The following is a 25,096-nucleotide window of genomic DNA, read 5'->3' as shown; positions in this document are numbered from 1 at the left end:
AGGGATTTTTGGTAGTCAGAAATGCCATTTGTTGGGATACAGCTACTTTCATCAGATACATTCCTGTGCCCTGCAACTGCACATATGAATGCTGAATTGATAAATGCTGTAATATGCCACCCAAAATTAATGATAGGCATTTAACTGCAGGAAGAATAAATGATGCAATTAACTATTAGCCCCTCTATAATAGGAACAGTATATACAGTGAAATACCAATTCTTTCACAAAGGTATGATTGATTTGATTCAGATCATCAGTTGTCCCCCCCCGCAAAAAAAAAAAAAAATAAAAAAAAAAAAATTAAAGAATATTAGCTCAGAATAATGAAAACAATCTACGATCTATAATTCAGCACAAGTGTAAAGAATAACAATGAGCAAAGCAAAAAAGAATCAGTCACATTGTCACATTGACATTTCTCCTTCTTTACCAGTCATTACAAGTAATCATTGAATTATAAAGTACCCTAAATTGGAAGTGACACAAGAGCATCATGAAGTCCAACTCCTGGATCCACTCAGGACCACCTAAAAATCAGACCACATGTCTGAGAGCATTATCCAGATACTTCTTGAACTCTGGCAGGCCAGGGGCCATGGCTACTGCCCTGGGGAGCCAGTCCCAGTGCCTGAGCACCCTCTGGGTGCAGACCCTTTCCCTAACCCCCAGCCTGACCCTCCCCTGTCCCAGCTCCATGCTGTTCCCTCGGGTCCTGTCGCTGTCCCCAGAGAGCAGAGCTCAGCACCTGCCCCTCTGCTCCCCTCCTGAGGGAGCTGCAGGCCGCCATGAGGCCTCCCCTCAGCCTGCTCTGCTCTGGGCTGAGCAAACCAAAGGAACCCAGCGGCTCCTCACATGCCTTGCCCTCTCTACCTTTTGCCATATTTGTAGCCCTCCTTTGGACACTCTCTACCAGTTTTATGTCCTTATATTGGGAAACTTCTTTCCCTCCTTACCCTAGGGCAGGATCCTGCCAGATCACCCCCATGGCACTGCAGAACTGATTGTATTTAGCAGGAGTAGCAGCTGGCCTTTAGGCCTAAGAGATTATATTGGCACTCATAAAATTCTTGGACAGGAATAAATTCAAGGAAGTGCTACAGGCTTGTGGCATGTGGGCAGGCTGGAGGTGCTTTTTGTTTATAGTCTGTGGAAAAATAATAGTAAATGCCAATGAAAACATAGAACAGGAAGAATGGCTTGGTGGAGAGACCTTTTCCTGTCCCCATTGCATCAACAGCTTGGAGTTTACTAATTTTTTCCATTTTAATGTCACTGTTTAAAATGTTAAGTAGCATGGAATGTTATCCTAAACTCACCATGGTGATAACTCCTGTTTACAATAGCATTGGACAATTTGCCAATTTCTCATTAACAAGTTCTTAATGCAGTAAGTGGATGTTGTACAGGTTCTGTATTGTTCTACTCTCAACAAAAAGTCTGTGTTGTAACAAGACAAATGCCTTAGAGAAACCTAAGCAAAATATAATAATAAAAGTGCATTATTGACCACTCTTTCAATGTGTTGGAGAAAGAAGATATTTATTTGACACAGTATTTTTTTCCCATAAATTAAGATAAGTTAACGTTAATTACATTATATTCTTATATTTCTTTTTCAGTGGAGACCTTTGTCACCCACCAAATTTTCCATTTTCAGAAATAGGTACCTTGTATTAGAGCCTTCTGGAACTTCTCCATTGCCCCCAGCTCATATCAAAACTCACTCTTTCTTTGACCCTACAGCTCTCTAAGCACTTAGGTCTCTGTTTCTGAGCAGACTCCAGTCTTAGAAACTTTGTGTCCATGTCTTTCCTAAGCCTGTTTAGAGTTTCAGAACTAAAGATAAAGGGAAAAATGCAGTTAAGTGCCTAGTTAGACATTCACTTTGTTTTTGGTATCCCTTTTCTACAATTACTTATGTTCTCCTTTCCTTACTAGCAACTTAACCTCTCTTCAGTTTGTTATATGTATACGGGTGTGTCATAATTATACTTTTAGATGCAAACATTTTCTATTCTAACACAGTACTATTGCTTTTTTTTTTTTTTTTTAACTACTGTGGCCTTACTTCTGTATTGCTCTTTTGTATTTATGGTAAAATATTCCTAGACATTTAGAAATCTTCAATGAAAAATAAATTCTGTAGAAACTTAGTAGTGTAATGCGTGAACACTGAAGTTCTCCATAAGTATATTTTTTCCACTACACACTCTCCTTTAGCACATAGTATTTCTAAGTGATTTCTGTAGCAAAAGCAAATGTACCTCACTTTATGCAATATGTTATAATAAATCCATAAGACATTTAGATCAGTCATTCCCAATGTGGGGACACATTGTGAATGCAATCTAAGGTGTAGAAATCCTGATCTGGAGAACTCACAGTACCAGCTCACCCTTGGCAAATACGATGGTTTCATGGGGGCAAGAACAGAAAGATGACTGGCAGGAGGTCCCAGGACTCACCACCCCCAGTGGGGTACAAGCAGCACCACCCTTCTCCTGATTCCATCACTAGCACTTCACAGTCCCTAGTGCAAGCCCTGGCAACTACCTCTGCTTCTGTCAACTGCCACTCTCACTGCCCCATCTAACAGCAACCTCTGTCCATCTTTGTTCACCCTCATGCTGCTTCCTGACCTGAAACATCAAGAATCTGTGCTTAGAGTCAGATCACCTAAGGACGTGAGGTTTACATGATCCCACTGTCATTCTATCAGGTTTTTCTTAAAAGCTACTGACTTCACCATATAATCTCAACCACACTTCATGGAGGTATACACATGAAGAATCATTACATACTAAGGAAATTGGTGTCTCTGGAGATTACAGGATAGGTGATGGTACAGTTGTCACTAAGATGGGGATGCAGAAGAGAACTGAAGGTATAGTGGGGAAGAGAAATGAGATAACCATCATATGAATGCTGTATGAGAAAAGTGATGTGAATAGGAGTATGTGACTGCAGAATGGTCTTGGTGATTGAAGACATCTCAGTGGGGAACCAGAACTGTGGAGGGTACTGGGACCTTTGTTAGGAGAGTATATATAGTCCTGGAGCTACATTTAATTAAAAAGAAATTTTCACTAATCCTGCTGACTTTTGAACTGATCATTTATTTATTGATATTAAAACTGACTTTGTTATCCAGACCTTTGCAAAGCGTATCGGCTAAGACAAAATTGTGTTTGTTGATGAGAGAATTCTTACTTTTAGAAACACTATGGCTAATGCCCTATGCCATTGTGGTGTCTAGTTCTCACTGAAAGGAATTTTGAAGCATAAAGAAATGGAATCATTCAGGATGAGTTGACTCATTTCATGTTGCAGGTGATTTAAAACAGAGCAAAACATCCATTTTCTGGGAGAAGATGCTAAGTAGTAATGTTAAAGCATAGGTTTCAGAACAAATGATTAAAAGTAAAGTGTCCTCCAAACTGGATTTTGCTATCTAATTTTTTCATATTTTAAATACCACTTGAAGAGAACAAGAAGAACAATAATTGATATCTTTAATGGTACAAAATACTCCTCTTTATGAACATGCAGCTAAAGAAGTCCTCCTGGGAAAATTCTGCATGCTTAAAATAACTGCCTGAGCTTTAGGACAGTATTAAGATGAAGTGAAGAGAAGCAAAAAAAAAAAAAAGAAAAAGAAAAAAATAAAAGAAAAAGAAAAATGGGAGTCTACATAACTTCTAATTGATGTAATTCTGTGCTAAATGATCAATGGTCAAAGCCAACATTTAAAGACAAGTGGTACAGTTTTACCATTGTCTTCTCAAGACTCAGACTTCAGCCTTAAAGCCACACGTTGAGATCCTATGATAGTGCACTCCTTGTGCATGAAAAATTGTCACATTAGGAGGATGAAGAAGGATCCCTGCTCATGCAACACAAACCCCAAAAGAAGACATGGTCTGTTATTTATGGGGCTCACAGCAGGTGCCAGGTATGTTGCAGCCCCAGATGAACCAACTCTTCCTGTAACTGCTCATGTGCTAGAGACGAGGCTGGCATTGCTTCTTTTCTCCAAAATAAGAACAGAGTTTTGGCTTCAGGATTCATACTGAAGGACTGTCTGAAAATAATTTCATGTCACGTCTCCAGGTAGCTGGAGATATATGAATGTTTCTAAAGCAAATCTTAGCATTACTGCTCAAAATCAGACTCCAAGTCCTATGAGTTTGCCTTTTTTATTTTTATTTTTATTATTTTTATTTTTATTTTTTAATGCCACATATTAATAGCTGGCAACTTGTTGGCAGTCCACCAGAGCATCCAACTGTAGGTATAAATGCTGCCAGCACCTCTGTTCTAATACTGGCAGACTCATCCCCATCCTTTCTGTACTTTCAAGCTATTCAGAAACACATCTGCACAAAACACATCAATACAATAATAGCTTATTTTTACTCCATGCACAATTTCAGTTGCACATCACAAAAATATCTTACTATTTTCTGGCTGTCCTGCTTTCTTCCTGGTGGCCGTGACATGTTGCTTGTGTAATGCTTGAAATATGTGATTGTCAGCTTATAGCTTTTCTTCCTCAAGCAGCACGTTCTTCTCCCAGTTACCGAATTTTCTCATTCCCTCCTCTAAAGTTCTCTCTTTTCTGATCTTCTGGCTTTTACATGAGATGTGCTCGCTGCAATCTGTAATGCTCCTGATGCTCCTCCTATTCTCTACGTGTATCGAGCCCTTTGGGATTTTGACTGGCAGCAGATCTGCCCTTGTACACAACATAAACAACTGCTCCATCCATAAAAATGGGCTGTAATTAAGTGCACAGTAAATATCTACGGAAAGTAAAACCAGGCAGCATCAAGAGTTTGCAGGTCTTATTTTTTTTTTTTAGAGACAACAAATTCATTTTGTTGTTTGTGTCAGGTTTTAGTGTTTGGAGAGTGAACAAATGCTCCCTCTCTGAAGAACAAAATCACAATTACACCATGCTGATGTATAAGGTAATTAAAATTTGATCATTTTCAACTTCAAGGAGCAATAGTCTTCTATTAGCTGTGACAGCTGTAGTCTGGTGAGTTAACGTCTGCCTGGGCAGGAAGAGCATGGGTTACAAGGACTACTATCATCATGGTACTGGGGGTGTAAAGCTGGTGGGATAGATCTAGGGCACCCAGATTCCCAAAGGAATAAACTGGGTACCCCCTACAGCTGCCAACTTTGACAAATGGCACTTTCATTATCAATGTTTCTAGCAGATTTTACATTATTCTTAGCCTGCTATTACCCATACTTGTAAACATCCCTGTTACAAATATCCAGGAAGGTTCACCTTACTTTTCCTATTTTCACCTATGTCAATTTTGGTATTTTTAATTAGTTCATATTTGGTACAAATTTAGGCTATGATCACTAGGCAATTTAAAAATGAATCTGATACTTGTCTTTCCTTATACCACTTTTCTCCACATACATTCCTACTGAGTTCTCTCAGGAGAGCAAGTAAAAGGTTGTGGACTCATCTGAATGCTGTGCAGTTATTAAATTCTAATTCATTAATAGATTCTGTGCTGGAATAAAATTACATATATATATATATCCAGACACATAGAAAGCAGCAAATATGACTCATTTAGGATAAGGAAGATTATTAAAGAAAAAAAAATGGTAGCTTAAAATTATAAGACAAATCAACAACAAAAATAAGGACAATTATAAGCATGTTTTAGTCTTTCTTGTGCAAAATATAATGATTCTAACATCTTTCATTGTACCCACAATGAGGTAGTCTGGACAATTGTACATTAAAATAAACCTCTTCCATTTTTTTTGTAGGTATTTTTCTGTCCCTGTAAAAGCTGACTCAATTTCCTAAGTGAAAATATTTAATAGGTACTTTCCATATCTAAATTTAAGTAAATTATAAAAGCCAGGCATTAAAATTCTCCAGATAATCACTTGCATTTCTAAATGGAGTCAGAGATGGATTTGTTTCTCAGATTGTCTCCAACTGGCCACAAGCACCAAATATGTCTCTCACTGCAAGAGACACTCCATATCCTGTAGGAAAATGTACTGCACTGCATTAAAAATAAATAAATAATCTCTAGATTATCATTAGCATAAATTATCTGCAGTGAAACTATCACAAAGCACTTAAGGCAACCCATAAGTGAACATCATTTTATTTATCTAGTTCTGAGTATAAGAATGAATTATTTCAATCTGAATTATTAATACTAAAATCATGAAGGATCACTGCAGCCCAGAAGGTGCAATGTTTGGTAAAGAACACATCAGTTTTGTTTGGAAGATACTCTATGTGCATACATGTATGTAGCTAACTGCTCATATATAATATGATGCACTAGAGAGTATGTGCTATGTTTTGAAAGGTTTGCACACGTTAGAGAAAATGTAGCAGCAATGCTCTGTCCAAACAAGCTGGGAATTAAATGGCTCCACTGAGGGAATCAAGTCATTGGTAGCTTGAATCCACACCTTTAGGAACAGGACAAAGCCACCTTCATAATTTTAACTGCTGTCTGACTTGCAGCCCCATGTGAACAGTAGATGTTGGCACACACCTGGCAGCTGTTTAAACCATAACATAGCCTTCTCAGAATATATCCAAGGCAATTTGAATAGTGGGGATGTTAACATCACCCTCCACCTCCCTTCCTCTTACGTTTTTCAGGAGAGGATATTAGTCTTTAGCCCCAAGAACTGTTGGTGTGGCGCAAGGTTGGACTCAGTGATCTTGGAGGTCTCTTCCAACCTAGATGACTCTATGATTCTGTGACTGTTTGAGCATTACAGTTCTTCCCTCCCTTTATAATACACTGAAAACAAATATACACAAAACATCTCCTGAAGTTCAAAAGCATGCATAAACATGTGCACCAGTATCCTGCCTCTTACAGTGGACTGGCTGTTATAGGAAAGCTGAAACCTCGAGGGCTAGGTACATGATCTCCTCAGTAGTCCAGTATCTAAGGATTCTCCCAAACATGAATATTCCAGACCACAATGCAACAGTGCATTTGGTGTTCAATACATTAAGCAAACAAAAAACTAAAAGATTACTTTGAGCCAAAATAAGAATACATTTCCCACAAAACAAACAAACAAACAAACAAACAACAAAAAAACAGGTATCCAAATAAGTACAATACAGGGTTGGGCTTTTGTTTGCTCTCTGTCTTCAGATTGATATATCTTGTGCTAAATATTTCACACAGAGAATTCAGCTATTTCAAGCTATAAGAATGTAGCTGATGTGGGTTTGGAGATACATGAAAAAAATAAAAAAAGTACTTGAGCACTGGTTTCCCACATCATATATGAGTGCTCTTTCTCAGAGCCCAGTATGGCTGCTGCTTTGGCTGTGTTTCAGAAGAAAGCAGTGCCATTGCTTCCACCTTTCCTTTAGTGCCCTATCTGGGAAGCATTTTCAGCCTGACCTGCTGAAAATTCCTTGGTTTGGTTACAGAGCCCAGGAACAGCTTTCCAAGGGAATGTTCTCAGATTCAGGCACCTACTTTCTGTGGAAACTCACTGCAGACACCTAACATCTCTATAAATTTTCCCTGTAAAGCACAGCTGAAGCAAAAGATGTAATTAACTGGTTTCTAATTTTCCCTTAAAATGTAGTTTATTGATGTTTTTCTCACCAGTGCCTGTCCTGGTTAATGGGAAAGGAATTTCTCCCTTAACCAGGCTAAAGAGTCCATGAAAATGGCTTGGCAGCCTGAAGCCAACCCAGGACCATGCAGAATGCAGGATATGGACCATGCACCCCTAAGCTGCCCCAGAAATCTGTTGTGCAGGTACTACCTAAGAGCACAGGCAGTCTTGATGCCCACTGAAAACCATAGAATCACAGAATTGTTTGGGTTGGAAGGGACCTTAAAGACCATCCATTTCCACCCCCCTGCCATAGGCAGGGACACCTCCCACCAGACCAGGCTGCCCAAAGCCCCATCCAGCCTGGCCTTGAGCACCTCCAGGGATGGGGCATCCACAGCTTCTCTGGGCAGCCTGTGCCAGGGCCTCACCACCCTCTGAGTAAAGAATTTCTTCCTAACATTTAATCTAAACTTATCCTTTTTCAGTTTAATGCCATTACTCCTTGTCCTATCCCTACACGCCCTGACAAAAAGTCCCTCCCCAGCTTTCTTGTAGGCCCCCTTTGGGCACTGGAAGGCCGCTATAAGGTCTCCCCGGAGACTTCTCTTCTCCAGGCTGAACGACCCTAACTCCCTCAGCCTGTCTTCATAAGAGAGGTGCACCAGCCATCTGATCATCTTCATGGCCCTCCTCTGGACTTACTCTAAAAGGTCCAAAACGCAGCTAGAGGAGGCACGGCACATCAGCCTTTTGACTGCTTGGTGATTAAAACAATTGTGCAGGATGGAACAGACCAAAGTTCAATCTCATCCTCTGAAATCCACAGGAATAAAACCTTCAGATGAAAAATAGAGGAATCCCCCCTTTCTTTCGGCTACCCTTTCTTGACCACAAGATAACAAAATCCAAATCTTTTTCTGATCCAATAAGATACCAGCTAAGCATGACTGGTAGAACTGAGTCAGGTGGAGAATTCAGCTTCTTCCCAACACCTCAACAGCAACAATGGCTGGAATGAGGAGTGAGATGAGTGAGTGAGTTTTGACTAAATAAAGCAGGCAGATGAACTGAAACCAACCTCTCTCTTCTGCCATGGCAGCTTTATTTCAATAAAAAACCAAATGAGTACAAAAAAACTGTTTTATGCGTATGGAAGGATAGGAAGATGTAATATGTCTTCTAATCAACATGTTGTAACAGAAAATGGCAAACCATGCTCAGTTCTTCAGAAAAAAGCACTTATTCTCATAATGAAGTTCCTGGCAGAGAATTCAAGTTGACAGAGCCCTGCAAAATGACAAGGAGAAACATGGCTAAGGTTTGCCCATGTATTGCTATTTGCCTCAGACATCAGCTACAATTTTTTGCTTCAGAGGTGAGCTGGCTGTCACCCCAGGCTGTAGTACCTTGGATCACATTCAATCCTAACTCCTCCTGGGCATCAGATAAAGAGACTAGATGTCTACCTCAGGACTCTGGGTTGCTCTGCAAAGGCGACTACTTAAAGGTTTGATGTGCCGCCCAAGCTCTTAATTGGATCCAACCTGTAATTTGTTCCACAATAGGATGACCCAGCAGGGCTTTTTACAGCACAACATGAAAGCAAATGCAGAAAAAGTGACAATGCAGCACTACAAAGTTGTTTTATTGATTGTATAAATTGCCTCATTCAACAGCCTTAGGCTGACTATGAATATTTCAGTGTAGTGCACCTCTTCAGTTTCACATCTAATGTGCTTCTGGAGTAAACAAGTGATGCTTGGGAAAGCCTGCCTCCTTTATAAGTAAAAAGGGTGCCCAAAGAAAGCTCAGCAGCAATCAATTGGAGATTTTAAAGAGAACTGAGGCACAATAGAAGAACCTTATAAAGCACATTTTCAAAATAATTCTGTAATAAGCAACTGGGTTTGTTCTACTGAATTTAAAGGAGGCAAATTTTGTCAAAATATAATACCACTAGTTAATTAAACATATATATATATAAATATCAAATAATCTGTGTTGTTGAAAGAAAATGAATCTTCACAATTCAGACAGCACTGGAATTTTGTTATGGTACTACACTGCCCAAACAACCAAGAACTTAACAACAGATTCCAGCAAAGCAGTGGCAAAGTGCTGATGGATGTTTCAACACATTTCTCTAACACTTTTAATGTAGTGGAATGGTGTCGCATGGATTTGTGAGCCAAATGTCAGCAAGGGCCTCATTCATAGTGTGAATGAGGATGGGACAAGCAGATGTCCACACTACAAATGCACTAGAGGAATAGGGTCTTGCCTTGTAAATAGGCAAGACTTTTTTGTTTGTTTGTTTGTTTAAATTGGCTACTTTTTTTTTCCTGTTCTTGGTAAAAATCTTTATATTACAGTCAGTTAGACTTTTCAGAACCTAAATGTTTACAGGCATTTGCATATTCACCACCAAATCGGACAGGAGTGTATAGTGGACAGAACTACCGGATGGCATGACTTTAAACAAAGTGCAATCTGGACAAAATCACCAGGAATTAAATGTTTTAAACTAACCTCTGAATAAGGCTTGATTTGTGAGAGGTACCGAGAACCCAGCTCATGCATCCTAGTATAGAAACCAGCTCTGGAATGCATAACTAAAAAATTTCTATCTACTCTGCCCACATAGGGGTTGATAATACCTACACAAAATCTTAAAAATCTGAATTGTGAACATGCTATACAAATACCAGCTGTTATCATGAGTACATCTGAAGCTGGCTTGACACCACATGAATAGCAAATTATACATTACCACAGAAAATCTTTCTGAAGGAGACAGCCTAAAGGAGTGTTCAATGCTGTCATAAAATGAGACATGCCGGTTTCTTGCCAACCGCAGGTGAAACAACAAAATCCTCGTGGTCCAGCAGCTAACCACATCTCAGACTCCAGAACTGGGGAAGCAAATAGAACCAGAACTGATGTTAAATGTTAACAGAATGGGGATTCCAAACTTTGTGCAGCTTACAGTATCCTTTCCATTTTTATCTTAATGTTGAAGCATTTTAAAAAGACTTTTTTTTTATCATTGATCCACCCAACAAGGATTTCTTTGTTTTGCTTTGGCTTGTTTTTCTCTGTGCTTGTTTGCTTTGTTTTTAATAAAGAATAGGTGAAAGCAATCCCTTTTATTCTTTTTCCCCCCATTTCTCTCCATTTTTTCCCCTAGTCCTACACGATCCTTCTGCTAATTACCAATGATTAGAAAATTGCTGGCCAACTACCCCTAGCAGGGTAGCAATCAGTTTACTAGCATTGCATGACCTTCACAAGGTAGGGAGGACTGATTGGTGGTTTTAGACAATTAGCAAGGGGCTGGCAGAGCTCACAATTGCTTAAATGCTGAATGTTCCTGAACTGCTGAGGGAAATTACTGGATCAATTAAAGCATGTGACTGGATGTCTGCAAGTAGATATAAAGCTAGTAAACAAGCTTTTGACTGTTAAGGAGCAAAGTTAAAAATTAGTTGAAGGGGAAAAACTAGCAGTTTTTTTTTTTTTGTGGCTGTTTTATTTTGAGCTATTAGAATTGATTTGTTTCCAGTGTAGTCTGCTACTAATGTTAGTTAACTACAATTAAAAACTGTTATTAATTTAAGGCAAAAGCATCTGGTAAAGTGTAAGATCTAAAAATGACTTTCCTTCCAAAGTGGCCAGCTTTTCTAAAAGGCAAAGAAGTTGTTATTGCTAATGCTATAATTGCAATATTGACAATCGGTGGGCAGCAACTCTTCTCTTTCTTTACGTTCAGCTGTCCCTGTCACGTGGGGCAGAACCTCATCTACGGGCTGGCCTTCCTAGGTGTTCCTGCACTGATCCTTCTGGTTGTTGGCTATGCTCTGAACAATCAGACTTGGAGGTTGGTCACGGGCAAAAGGTCTCCCCTTCAGGCGGAGGGCACGCAGAACCAGCTGCTGCAATGCAAACTGACCTGCTTTGTGCTGTGCAGCATCACCGGGAGGGCACTGGTTGCTCCTGTAACGTGGCTAGCGGTCACCCTGATAAATGGCTCCTACTACGTGTGTGCCATGAGCGAGTATGTCTCTGTATATTACTATGGAGCTAATCCTAATGTTACTGCTAGTGACCGCAAAAAGATTCTGGCTGCATTCCCTTGCAGTCAGTTAGTTCCTCCAGAGCTGAGCCGGGCAAGAGACGAAGTGATTCTCCTACTCCGATACCAGTCACAAGTAAGTAACTCATGTTTCTGCTGTGAGAGATGTTGCCTGCAGATCTAATTTTATCAGTGAGTTAATTCAGCAGGGAAAGTGTGAGGATAAAACAGGATCAATATCTTCTGCCTTGAGTGCCAAATCTGTGTTTTGAAGCCTGCTTTGTTCCAGTAAGAGTAATTAAACTTTCAGTATGTAAATTATTACTTCTAACTGTCCCATTTGCTACCTGCTACTGGAGGATGCATTCCTGTATGTTGAGAAGTACCTCCAAATAAGATCAATGGAAGTCTGAGAGCCACTGGAGGGCAGAAAGATTCTTGATTTGAACATAAGCAATGTGACTAATGGACTGAGAGAGCACCACATAAGCCAAGTTTAAGTTCTGTGTGTTTTTTTCTTCTTTTAGATCAGACTCAATTCTAGGAGCTTACACGTGAGATAAATACTAGAGGGAATATTAAGTTGTTACTTCAAAGAAAATTGATTTTAAAAGGGGTTTAAGATAATTTGGGCTAGGAATTAGAGGGCTTCTCTATTACAGGCTCACAATAATAGCTGTAGAGGCTACATCCTTAATATACCCTACAACAGAACTTCCTCAAACTTGATGGGAATAAATGTATTGCATGGCTGGTTGCAGTGGGCAGGGGACTGGTTATGATGGCTAACAAGGTCTAAACCTAGCAAGCAACTACTGCCATCTCATTCAGGAAAAGCAAATAATGATTGTCTTACGGACTTTTTAACACTCAGAAGTGACCGCTATGGGTATTTTCATCTGTAACAGCTTTTCTTTGTTTGTGGAAGGTGGCTGGCTGGCTTCTGATCGCTGTGGTAGTCATCACCGTCTTCCTGTCTTACTGCCTGGCAAGCTGTTTCTCCCCGCTCAGCTTCCTCCACTTCAGATACTGGACCAGCTATGTCCATAATGAGCAGGAGCTCTTTGATGAAGCGACAGACCAGCACTCCAAGCTCTATGCCATACAGCACATAAGGAAGTTTTTCGGCTTTGTCCCAGGGAGTGAAAATGTAGGAGAAATCCGCATCCCATCTCTCAGAGAGTGGCAAGCCATTTCTGGACTGGCCTTCCTGAAACTAGTGGATGAGGAGCATTATGACTACAGCCTCCTCCACGACTGGGCGCTCAAGGGTTCAGTAGACAGGAAATACCTGAAGCTTGATGAAGACCCTGTGACCGCCACTTAGTTCTGAGGGTCTGAACCCCACCAACACTTTGTAGAAAAGCAGGAATGTGTCTAGCTCAGCTTCACACCTGAGCGGCTGCAGAACTTTCTGAGACATGATTTGCTCATGTGCTTTATGTAATAATACCTTGTTACTGTAGTCCTTTGGGTGCTTATAGGTATCTCCTGATGGCGTCTAACTCCTGTGAGATGTGATGGTCTACGTCCAGATTGCCTTATAGCACTTCTGTAAAAAGGATGAGTTTTATTGGGAAAGAAAGTTATCCCCAAATGCTTTTTTCTTCCCACCCATTAGCTATTAATTTTTAAGTATTTTTTTAGATTCTGAGCAATTAAATTGTATGAGCCTGATCCATTCTGTGCAAAGTAAAAGTGTATACTCAGCTTTGTCTTACTGACCCCTAGCAGAAATGCCTTATTTTTCCCCTTCCACTTCTTTCTTATATTATGTGGATTAAATTTACTGAGCTAACTACAAATTAAATCTGTGGATATAGCAGTACAGAAGAAACATAGGGAAACTTCAGCAACAAAAGCTAAATCTAGATATAGTGATAAGAGAACTTTGAGTTCTGCTAAAAATGATAAAATTCTCACCAAGATGCACTGGATGGAGGGGTTCAGCACATAGCAGCTTTTTTTTTTTTAAAAAAAAAAAAAAGACACTGTGTGAAATAGCAATAGCAGAGTAAATCTTTTGCATGTACTACAAAAACTGTCAGCTTCCACCTGTGTGCCAGCCTACTACACAAATAGCAAATCAGGATGGGAAAATCTCACTCTAGAGTAAGGTTTGTGGGAGGAAAATTAAAAAAAAAAATACAATTCAGTCATTCTATTGTGCCCATAAGTATTACTGTGGTTAAAAGCTATTGATTTTTAATGGAAAAAAAAAAAAAAGATCTAATGAAGTTTTTATCTTAATTCTGCATGTTATGTGATGTTACTAACTGATATCTCCTCTAGCTCCCTGTGCACGCGCTTCGGGCTAGAAGCACGGACAAATGGACAACACAGGTTTTTCCTAACGCTTCCTGTATTGCCTTGCTGCCAGCAGAGTGTGCTATAAAGCCACATGCTAGATCACAGGATGATATCTGCTGTTTGGGGGGGGGGGGGGGGGGGGGAAGACAAGTTTTCAGTTGGAGAAATACAGTTATTTAGCACTTCCTATCATGAAACGCAGAAGCCAGGAGTATGTTAAAAAGCAGGCCTTGGTAAGTGTGCATAGTCTTCCTTTAAGAGTTAAAATCCTAAAAGCAAGCACTTCTGGGCATGCAAGTGATGTATATGCTGAATAGCTGGAATAATGCATATTTGACATCACTAAACAAATTCTTATGAATTCACAAGTATGCATTTCACTTGAATCCTAAACTTTCTGGTAATCGTACTCCAGGGCTTGTACGACAAGCTTGGGAAGCCAAGTATCTGCTAGTGAGCACAATCGCTAATTTCACTTCAAGTTCTTTGGGTTTCTTCGAGTGGTTTTAACTATGTGCAGTCTGTGATTTGGGCTATTGATTTGTATATCTGAAAGTTTCTGCGAAATCCTATGTTGTCTTCGGAGTTAAAATGAAGGGTGGGTTGGGGGTGGATGAAGCTGCTACCTTTATTTTGTGTATTTTTGTACTTTATCCCTTGTTTTATGGTGCTGCTGTAACATGATACGGGATTTGTGGATAAGCAAAGTGAGCCGTCAGCCTTTTACTTGTTGTGGGAGTGTAACTTTTAAGTGAACCTTCGTGTTTCCCAGCTCCTGTTTTAAACTAAAGCGTAAAAATAAAATAAAAATACGGGGTCACCCTTCTGAAGGAGGAGCTTTACGTGTCGTGCTGATGCCAGCCTGCCCCTACACGGCTGGAGCACGGCCCTGGCAGGCTCTGCAGCCCTGCAGGCAGCCTCCAGCTGCGGGGGTCCCCACCCCAGAACACGGGCATTCAGGTTAGCGTTAATTGCGCTAATTAGCCTCCCTGATGAAGGGAACATCCCCCAAAAGCCCAAAGCCATCCACGGCCGAGCGGGGCGGCGCCAGGCCTGCCCAGCCGCTGTGCGGAGCGGGGCGGCGCAGGCGCGCTTGCGGGGGGCGGGCGGGCGGCCGGCGGCGGGCGATGACCGACTACAGCGAGGAGCAGCGCAACGAGGTGGAGGCCCTGCAGTCCATCTACCCCGACTCCTTCACCGGTGAGCGCCGCCCCCCGCGCCTCACGCCCGGCCCGAGCCGCGGGCGGCCCCGAGCCGCCGCTGCGGAGCTCGGGGTGTCGCTGCCGGCTCCTTCTGTGAGGGCCTCGGGGCCGGGAGTGGGCGCCGGGGAGTCGCTGAGGGTTTGCTGCGTGCTCGCCATCAGCCCTGCCCTGCCTCGCTTCTCTATGGAGTTCAGCCGAAAACCTGCTGCTGTTCTCCGCGGTTATCTGCTAAAGCTGCGTGAGGCGGTCTCTGGCTGCTGGGGGTGCTGAGTCAGTTGTTGTGATGTGTTTCCATGTCCTGCCCGTTCTTGCTTCTGTGCTCTCAAGTAACGCGCTTGTACCCAAAGGAGGAAGGATTATGAAAAGATTGTGATAGCGATATATAGGCAGATAGGTAAAATTCAGTCAACAAATCGTGTCTACTAGATCGTTTATAGGTTATATCCGTCATTCAGACTAACCCCTGTTCAAGAATTTGGTCTGCAACTCACGCTTGAGTGATGGGGTGAAGCCATCGAGTCCTTGACAGTAGGTTATAGAGCTTGCCCCCTTTATTTATTTATTTTTGTCTGCTTAAAACTGCTTGTTGTCTGTCTTCTAGCAGCCTCCTTCCCAGCTGGGCACTAAAAGTGACCATACTTTGCCTTTGGAGGTGAACGTGACTGCTCACGGATTTAATTTTTAGTATTGACTGTTTAAAACTTCTCCTTTTAGGCTACTTCCAGAACCTGTGCTCTTGAAGGAAAGTGTATCTTTTTGTGTACCATTGTGTATCTTTTTATTTTAAGAAACATTTGTTATTTTAAGCTGTTCTGAATACAATAGAAGGAACAGATATGCTGTAAAGTCTAGGACCACAAATGCACTGGATACTTACCGTACATACCTAGCACAATACAGCAGACTGGTTTTGGGATCTTTCTGCACATGCTTGGTGCTCTGTCACAAGTCATTTAGTGGTAGGTAGATCTCCACTCTTTCTTTTCATGGAGAAACCTTTTGGTATTGTTGATGTAATATGCTGTCAGTCAAAGAGCACTTCAGACTATCCTAAGGAAAACAGTTGTTAACTGAAAAGAGCTTCTTAATAGGTTGAAAAGGCTCTGAATGCTGTAACCAGGTGCTTCTATGCCTCATTAGTCCTAGAGATATTCAATTTCAGTGATGTGAAGTAGTTGTCTAATTTATGGTATCTTTCTTTTTTTACCACTCTTTTTTAACAGTATTGTCAGAAAAGCCAACGACTTTCACAATCACTGTGACGTCTGAAGCAGGTGAAAATGACGAAAGTAAGTTGATCACATCTTACAAAATAATAGTCTCCCCTCCTATGTTATTAACATACAAGTTTACAACCATGTTTCAGTTTTAGTGTATATAACTACTTTCAACTTATGCTTCCATATACCTGTCTGCTCTTTTCCAAAGTCTACTTCCACTTTAAGTATCTTACGTTTATTAAGCTACTGTAGAAATCCTTGATGCTCTCTTCCAGGGGCTGGGTAAAAATAAATGTCCTTCTCTCTAGACTGTAAAGTTGTGGAGATCAAACGAGAAGTTTTTCATTCACATGGCGTTAGAAACCTAATGCCTGAACTGTCCATACTGGCCCCAGAACAGCTGTTCTGTCCCATGCTCATTCATTTCAGGGTAGCTTATGATTGTTGCTGTAAAATGTTGATTTAGTTATTGTTGTGGAGCAGTTTCTGAAAGCTGAAATAACTATTTAGGGTTATTAAACTGTACTTAGGATAGCCTCAAAAATGCATTATGATTGATTTGCTGGATTGGTTCCTTTCCACGAAGGTCAGAGCCATGGCTTACCCAGAGGAAGATATATGTGAAAGACGGAATAGGGTTGTCATGTTTAAGATGGAAGAAAAACATTCTCAACTACTGTAAAGTAAGGCACCGCGTGTACAGAAAGCTCTTAAACTTTATCATCCTGTGAATTGTCTGTCCAAAATTCTTCTTACAGAAGTAGTTATTCTGTTCTTAGTATGTTGCTGCTGGGGCCATCAGCATCTGGTGCCCTTCTGGTATGGAAAGGCTGTATGGTGCTCCAAAATACTCCGGCACATCCAAGAATGCTTTAGCTCTCAGGATGGTGGGTGCATGAATTTGAAATTTCTGTTACCAGCACAGGTGTGCTCAGCTGAGCTCTGCAAGTGTCTGTGAGTGAATTTTGGGGTGTATTAGAAGGAAGGAGCGGCTGCCATCTCCTTCAGTTTTAAAGGAGCACTCCCTGTGCGGAGCAGGCATCTGTGTTGAAGCATGTAAACTGGGCTGCCAGAACTGCGAGTCTTGAACTGAAAGAAGGCTTCTCCCTGGTGTTCTGGCAGGATGCACGAAAGGAAGGAACTTGATTCTTTGTTGGCCTTGTTGCCTTGTTAACCTAGCTCTGGGTGGCATCAGGTTGAGTGTGTGATCGTTAGGAAGCTCTTCTCTTGGCTTATTAACATCTTTTGGATACTTGTGTTCTTGTGATAGTAGGCATGTGGAACCCTGTTTCCTGATGCAGTGGTTGATACTCCAACCAGGTATCCAGAATTTAAAGCATTAGTGGGCTGAGGTTTTGTCTAAATCTGTTTGTTACAACTCAGCCTTGTTTTCTCCAGCAGTGAGTGGGATGTAGGGGAAAAGACGTTACTATGCCCACTCTTGCACGGAAAGTTTTTGAGTCTTCCTAAAGTCCTTTCAGGCATGAATTTCCTGGATTAGTTTCTATAAGGGTAAATTTCACAGTCTTCATTTCTCACCACTCTTGCCTTATATTTAAATCTTTTTATATAGTTTTAATATCTGTGTAAGATGGCTGTTCCTTTAAGACAAGATTGTTTTCCTACTGTGAAATCTTTAGGCTACTGATGCAACAGAAGAACATATGATTAGAGTTACATAAAGTAGTCACTATAAGAATTGCATTTTTTTGTCTTGTAGCTGTCCAAACAACACTTAAATTTACCTATAGAGAAAAATATCCTGATGAAACTCCACTGTATGAAATTGTCTCCCAGGAGAATCTTGAAGATAATGATGTCACAGACATAATAAAACTGTTAGAACAACAGGTAAGGAAAATGGAATACCTCGATTGAGCTTGATATCACTTCTCATTTTAGCCAGAATTTATCGCTCAAGTCAGTTGTTCTCTGAGCGGATGGCCTACTGATGAAATATATTCCATACTGTAAGGACTGACTTTGAACTTGGAATTTGGTAAATAACACTAGTAAGTTAAACGACATTATAGAGGTAAAATATAGGGTTAATTCAGTGTGCACAGATGACATGGAAGTGTGCAATGAAATTGTGCTATAGGCTATAAGCCCTATAGGCTATAGGGCTTTCCCTCTTGGCATTTCTGTCTTAAAGTGAATTCATGTAACTGTGTATGTATGGTAATTTTGGAAGTAAGCCACTTCTATTTTATTTGGAAAGATTAAAAAAATACTTTTGCCTTAATTATTTTCAATAACATAATTATTTTGGGGTAGACAAGATACTCTTCAATCCTTGGCATTAGAGAGAGTACATTGTGAAGGTATGAGGAGGAAACACTTCTCTTTTTTTGATTCAGTAATTCTTGTCAAGTCGTGTCTGCCTTACAGATACATGCATTAAGCTACAGAAGCTATGAGGTTCTCCTTCTGTTTGAGATTGCCTTCTTTGTGTTGTAGGCAGAAGAAAATTTAGGAATGGTAATGATCTTCACTCTAGTCTCTGCAGTACAGGAGAAATTAAATGAAATAGTGGATCAAATAAAAACACGAAGAGAAGAGGAGAAGAAACAGAAAGAAAGAGAAGCAGAAGAAGAAGAAAAAGTATGTAAAACACTGTTTCTAACTAAAAAATTATTAAAGATTTTCCTTTTTTTTTTTGTTTGCCTTTTTTATGCATGGGTTTGATGCAGGAGCAGCTGTGGGCTAGATGTTCCTCTCAATGCAGCTCAAAGTTGATGTAATTAAAACTTACAGACTAGAAGATACTTGAGTGATTTCCCCCATCCAACCATTTTCTGAAGCAGTCTTTCCAGAGGTGTTTTGCACATTCACAGTCACCTCTAGCATTACTTCTTAAGGCTGGAGCAGGGATTTTTCCCTGAAAACAAAAGACACTGTAGCCAGTTTCTTGTTTGAAGAGGCAAGAGGGGGTGGGTAATAAAAAAAAAATTAAAAAATAAAAATAAAAAGGATAGTATGTGCTGTGCTGCACATAGGCTGCTCTTGGTCTAAGGAGGTGTCTCATCCTTGGTAGACAGAGCAGGTAGAGTGGAAGCAGTGGGACCAGTCTTCAGGACATGGTTTATCCTCCCTACACGTTTTTTACCAACTACTGTGAAATAGTTCTCCATCCATGGGATGTGCTGTGGTAACTACTTAAGTCTTCACTTACTTCTGTAGCTAGAGGGAAATGGAACTTGGAAGGTTCAGTATTTCTGAAAATGGCAGGAAAAAAAAAACACAAAACAGCCCTTTTTCTCTGTTAACAAGAGAGAAGAGTATTTTTTAATAGATTCCAAAAATATATTTTGCATAAAATAATATTTTTATAAAATATTATTTATATTTTATATAATAAAATACAAAAATATAAAACTCCAAAAATATAAAAAGAAATTTATATTTCTATAGAAAATTCCAGTCTAGATTGCACGTAAGAGGTGATAAGAAGTGCTGCCTATTTAAGGATAACCTCTATAAGTGATATTTTGCTAACCATTACACTTACTTTAGGTCAAAAATAGTACTTAGGATTTATCCATAATAATTACTACCTCCGTGCAGCACTCTGAAGGGTGAGTTCCGTGATGCAAAATAAAATAAAATGAAAAAACAGTAAGAATGTATTTGCATATGCTTGGGTTTAGGATTACTTTATCAGAATGCTTTACAGCAAGCAGATGTGTCTGGGATGCTGTAATTTAAATAAGGAAGAGAACGCTTATCTTCACTCCTAGCTGTGCTGGTTGATGGTATTTGCGGACTTATTTTCTGCTTTTTTTTTTTTTTTTTTTTTTTTTTTTTAGCAACGTTTTCATGGCACTCCTGTTACAATTGAGAATTTCCTAAACTGGAAAGCAAAGTTTGATGCAGAACTCCTAGAAATAAAAAGGAAAAAAATGAAAGAAGATGAACAAGCAGGCAAAAATAAATTAAGCGGTATGATATAAAACTGGTTCTGAAGCTTTTGCAATATTATCAGAATATCATGACGAGCCTTAAAAGTAATCTTAACACTTAAAGACAATAGTAGTAACTAAACTTTTAAAATAGTATTAAATGATTGTTCTTCATGTTTTGTGAAGTCTTTTTGTGTGTTGTATTGGGTTAAATACAGCTGATTGGTTCAAGATTTCTGCTGAAGTCATTAATGTTCCCAAACCACATTTAAGCTTCTTTGGTTTTATGCCAGATGGTATACCACTTTGAGCATTGTTCTGGCAGAAATAGTTGGGTATTGTTAAACAACAGAAAGGCTCTACATCAGACAGTTTACTGATTTGGCCTTTTCTTCCCCTACCTCCCAACTAGAAAGGTTTTACTTTGTATGATGTGATGTTTTCGCAGATGTAGGAGCTGGTGACTGATGTACAGATCCATCTTGTTTTTCCTTTATGCCCTATCCATCTGAAAAGATGGAAAAGGCATCTTATCTCCAGTTCCCACAGAGGTTTTCTTGTGGAATGCAAGATGAGGACTGATGCAGGAAGGACAGAGCATAGGCTTTTATTTCACAATTCTGCTTGATTATATTTATTTATTTATTTATTTATTTTTAACTTATAGGGAAACAGCTGTTTGAAATGGATCACAACCTTGACACATCTGACATCCAGTTCTTGGAGGAAGGTAAATTTCTGTTTGTTTCCACCACTGAAAGACAGTGGCTCAAGTTTTTTTTTTTTTTTTTTCTATTAGCCAGCCTTCTTGACCCCATTTCAGTCACACATCTTAAAGTTCTATTTTCTTTTCCCTGAACTTCAACACCAATAATGAACATCTTGTATATCAAATTAAATGTTACTGTTCTCTGTGCAACACATTTCTTCTTTGTGCTTTTGTGTAGGTTTGTCTATTATCTTACTGAAAATAATGTTCTGGTGCCAGCTGAATGTTTTGTAAGACTATGCCCAAAGACGTAAAACTTGCAAGTCTGTTGAAGATGAATCAAATCCACTCCCAGTCACATACCATCTATTTAATTTGCTGTACCTCCTTTTAGTGTTCTAGTTTAAAAGACTGATCTTGAGTTAGGGCAATCCTCTAATGTAACTGCATTATCTCTTGGCATTGAAAAGAAACACCCAGGCAGAAGAGTCTAGTTTTATGTGAATGTAACAACTTAATAATAATAAAAAAAAAAAGTTGTACATGAATGTCATTGAATATAAACTTGAAATGGCAGTCACAGAGGATTTGTTTCTTCTTCTTTGAGGGCATAATTTAACCTTGCCTTCCTCCCAAAATGCTTAAAGTGAAGTTGGGTTATTGACACAACATTTTGCTGTCTCAAAGGAGGAACAGATTTCACCTCTGTATTTGGGCTCTGTGCCTAAATGAGTTGGATTAATGTGTTAACTTTTAATAATTTCAGAAGAAAATATAAAAGCATGTAAAGCTTCAGCTTTCTTTTATAATTTAAATCTAAAAAAAAAATTATTTGTTATATATTACTGACTGTCTAAAGTAGTTGCCTTTCAAATTTGCTTGCTGAGAAAATACTTTTTAAAGAATAATTCTGTATGTTCTGATATTCCTTATTGTGTGTATTTTTATACATATATGGGGATTTCTGGGAAAATTGTCTTAAGAATACATGGGAATATTCATTTTATTTTTGTATGTATAATTAGTGATAATAATTACTAATGGAAATAAATAGTAATAGGAAGGATTATATGGAAAATGGTTTCATAAGAATTAAGCAATACAAACTGAACGTAGTTTATTCAAGAAGGTTTAAAAAACAACATTAGAATTCAAGCAAGACTGAGGAGACTTAGAACTTAAGACTGAGTATATAAGAGAAAGAGGATTAAAATACACAAAAAAACAAACAGCAAATGTTCAGTGCCGTTCTTTTCAAAGAATGAATGTACAAAGAATGAATATACAAGCATTGTGTATTTTGTTGTTCAGGTACTGTTTTCTTCTTGCATAAAAATAAATTATTTTTCTGTTCTTTGCAGCTGGAAACAGTGTGGAGGTTGATGAATCTTTATTCCAAGAAATGGATGATTTAGAGTTGGAGGATGAAGAGGATGACCCTGACTACAACCCTGTTAATTTAGATAGCGATTAGATATTTTTTTGTACTGGCTCTGTCATCAGCATGGACTTACGTAAGGAGAGATAAGCAGGCAGAAAAGCCACAGCATCTGTGGTTGTAGTAGTGTGTATTGGTTTTATTTTTTTAAAGAAAAAATATTTTAAATCCAGGAGAACAGTCTTCTGATGACTTTCATTATAAATAAATTGACTTTAATATTTCAAATGAAAAAATTGAGGCATATTGTTCTGTCTGAAAATACTCTATTTTCTCTCTTTTTTTTTTTTCCTTTCCACTTCTGTGAGTGTCCTGTGAAGAGTTGTGACAAGAAGCAAGACAGAAAGATGTCATAGCAGTCACTAAACACATCTACATTCAAAGGCTGAGCAGCTGTTCTGCTATCTTCCACCTAGGATATGCACGGGCAAGTTTAGTGAATAAAAGGGATCACATACAATGCAGGTTTTTTTTTTTCTTTGAAATTTTATTACACACATTGCAAGTAGTGGTCAGTTCTGTTCTGATGTCCCAATTTACTAGCTGAACAGCTGCAGATTGGCAGCACTAGTCAACTTCTAATAAGGCATAGCCATATCCATTTTACTAAAGTAAAATCTTTTGCCATAGTTCAGGATAATAGTTTCAAAATGACTAGTTCAACTTTGTAGAAAAATAAATAAAATAAATAAAATAAAATAAAAAAGAAAGAAAAATAAATCTGAGCCATACAGTCCTCTTAAAAAAACATTGTTTGATTTGTTTAGAAAAGGCTTTACAAAGCCCTTTTTTTTTTTGTGCATTAACAAACATCCATGTTCCTCCCTTCCCCCCCCCCAAAAAAAAAAAAAAAAAAAAAGAATGTTTGTGAAAACACTATCAGCAGAATACAGTAATGTTATTTACAGAGTGCATGTAAGTTTGAATATAACAAGAGTTGGTTTAGAAGCATATTGTTGGCAGCCAGTAAAAGTCTTTACATACAGTAAAGGTGAATATCAACTAGTGGATGGGATGTTACACTGTTAACCATTCAGACGAGTTGCTTATGGAACTACTAGCTTGATGGTAGACTCCTTCCCCCTTTGCATCTTCAAAAAAGAAAACCAACTACAAGAAGTGTGGTATTCAAACAGGCTGTGGTTGAGACTGCGTCAGCTAGAAGGATGGTATGGAAGGTTTCAAGAAACTGCTCTCTGAATAGAGAACCACCGTGCACCTTGATTAGAAACTTCTGCATTTTAAAACACGTCTGGTAGATTGCCTTAACTGCTCCAGCTTCAACCTTTGAAAAGAGGATTGCACTAAAGTGTCAGTGTTTAGAGGAATAAAGAAATTTTGAACTTTAAGGTTTAGAAATTCCATATGCAAGATGAGAGATTTCATTCCAGAAATAATTTAATGATATATAAGATCACCTGCTCGTGCCACTTGAGAACATCTGTTTAGGATGATCTGATCTAACATGTTTCAGTAGTCATGTCTTTTTCTATTCAAGATGAATAAATAAGCATTTCTAGTAGACAGAAATAAATGTTCAAGTACCCTATAAATGCTTTTATAAATTAACCATGTGCCTTTGTTCCTACCATCCTCTATTTGATCTTTTTAATTTTGGCACCTAAGAACTCCAGAGAAGCGTCTAGGTTTCAGTGATGGTGTATGTTTCAAAGCAATAAGCAGGATCTGTGTTCCAGCAGACATGACCAAATATGCTTAAAACCCTTGTAAGCTAATGTGATGTTAAATCTGACTTTTCCAAAGATGCAGTTGGATTGAAAGCTTCATAGTGACCGTGTCCAGCTTCCTGTGCAATTGCTAGTGTACTTTAAAATGCTGTTCAACACTGAATTTAATTTTCTTCTGCTATGCCTCATTTCAGCTGCATTCAAAAAAAAATAAAAATAAAAAAATTACTTTCCACTGTCAGTTTATATGTTTAAAACTAGGATATTTTTCATAAAAACAATGATTTGGTCCTCCTTCAATCTGGACTGAATTCAAGAATACTGTGTAATCTGTGCAAAATGTGGTAATCTGAAAAAGTTTTCTAAGTCAGTGATGATACAAGCATTATCTAAGTGAGAAAAACGAGTTTCTTGCTAATGGTATTCCTAGATTAATGGGGTTTTCTATTCTGTTTTCACATTAATATTTTTATTGTTTTTTTACGCAGAGGATGTGTTGTTTAAAGTTACAACTCTCAAGTTAAAATGTAGAAATGTATTTTTCATTGTTACTTGCATCTTTTGTTTCCAAGCAGAGGTACTAAGGATTGAAATAACAAAAAAGAATTGCTTAAGTCCATTTCTCCAAGTCTTTGACAGACATTTCATAGACTGAGCTTTTGATTTGTTTAGCTTTATTATCCATTAACATCTGTGAAATAAAAGGGAATTTGACTGAGTGTGGGCTCAGCTACATTTGTGTGATTTAGTTTGCTGACATGGACTGAAAGGTGGCTTTTTTTTTTTTTTGTGGAAGAAGTTTTGATGATTTACTCAAAACTTGCTTTGAGTTAAACAGAACTCTAATTCATATTAGTCTAATAAAATCCCACCAATTAACTCTGATGGAATTTTACTAATTCAAACTCGTGATGCCGACAACTGTGGCTGTATCTTGCTTTTAAATCTGCAAGTCA

At 38.9% G+C, this 25,096-nt stretch overlaps 3 protein-coding genes across 5 annotated transcripts in view; 2 read left to right on the top strand and 1 right to left on the bottom strand.

The window, feature by feature from the left end:
* TRAPPC3L (trafficking protein particle complex subunit 3L) overlaps positions 1-10,918 on the bottom strand; it is a 29,180-nt gene extending 18,262 nt beyond the window's left edge. Inside the window, exons 1-2 of one of the 3 annotated variants that reach the window (XM_013104789.5) lie at positions 10,813-10,918; positions 10,370-10,511 (exon numbers count right to left, since the gene is read on the bottom strand). Coding sequence is in view for 1 of the 3 variants with exons in the window: in XM_005025238.6 (XP_005025295.1) it covers positions 4,461-4,502 (42 nt within the window). In the remaining 2 variants the exon portion in view is untranslated. Of the gene's footprint in view, positions 1-956; positions 1,022-4,460; positions 4,703-10,369; positions 10,512-10,812 lie in introns of those variants that run through there. The other 2 variants (XM_005025238.6, XM_072036091.1) reach the window with 2 other exon arrangements.
* Positions 10,919-10,937: 19 nt separating this feature from the next.
* CALHM4 (calcium homeostasis modulator family member 4) lies at positions 10,938-13,380 on the top strand. The gene is made up of 2 exons (XM_038176600.2): positions 10,938-11,807; positions 12,600-13,380. The coding sequence occupies exons 1-2, from the start codon at positions 11,250-11,252 to the stop codon at positions 12,996-12,998; spliced, it is 957 nt and encodes a 318-aa protein (XP_038032528.1). The 5' UTR covers positions 10,938-11,249; the 3' UTR covers positions 12,999-13,380.
* Positions 13,381-15,022: 1,642 nt separating this feature from the next.
* RWDD1 (RWD domain containing 1) lies at positions 15,023-24,859 on the top strand. Its single transcript, XM_027454673.3, has 7 exons — positions 15,023-15,181; positions 16,407-16,472; positions 18,124-18,254; positions 18,864-19,007; positions 20,213-20,345; positions 20,973-21,035; positions 22,376-24,859. Exons 1-7 carry the CDS (start codon positions 15,109-15,111, stop codon positions 22,486-22,488), a joined length of 723 nt encoding a protein of 240 aa, XP_027310474.1. The 5' UTR covers positions 15,023-15,108; the 3' UTR covers positions 22,489-24,859.
* The last annotated feature ends 237 nt before the right edge of the window (positions 24,860-25,096 follow it).

Source organism: Anas platyrhynchos, chromosome 3 (assembly GCF_047663525.1).
Source record: "Anas platyrhynchos isolate ZD024472 breed Pekin duck chromosome 3, IASCAAS_PekinDuck_T2T, whole genome shotgun sequence".
Lineage (NCBI taxonomy): Eukaryota > Metazoa > Chordata > Aves > Anseriformes > Anatidae > Anas > Anas platyrhynchos.
This window is presented reverse-complemented; position numbering and strand designations above follow the sequence as displayed.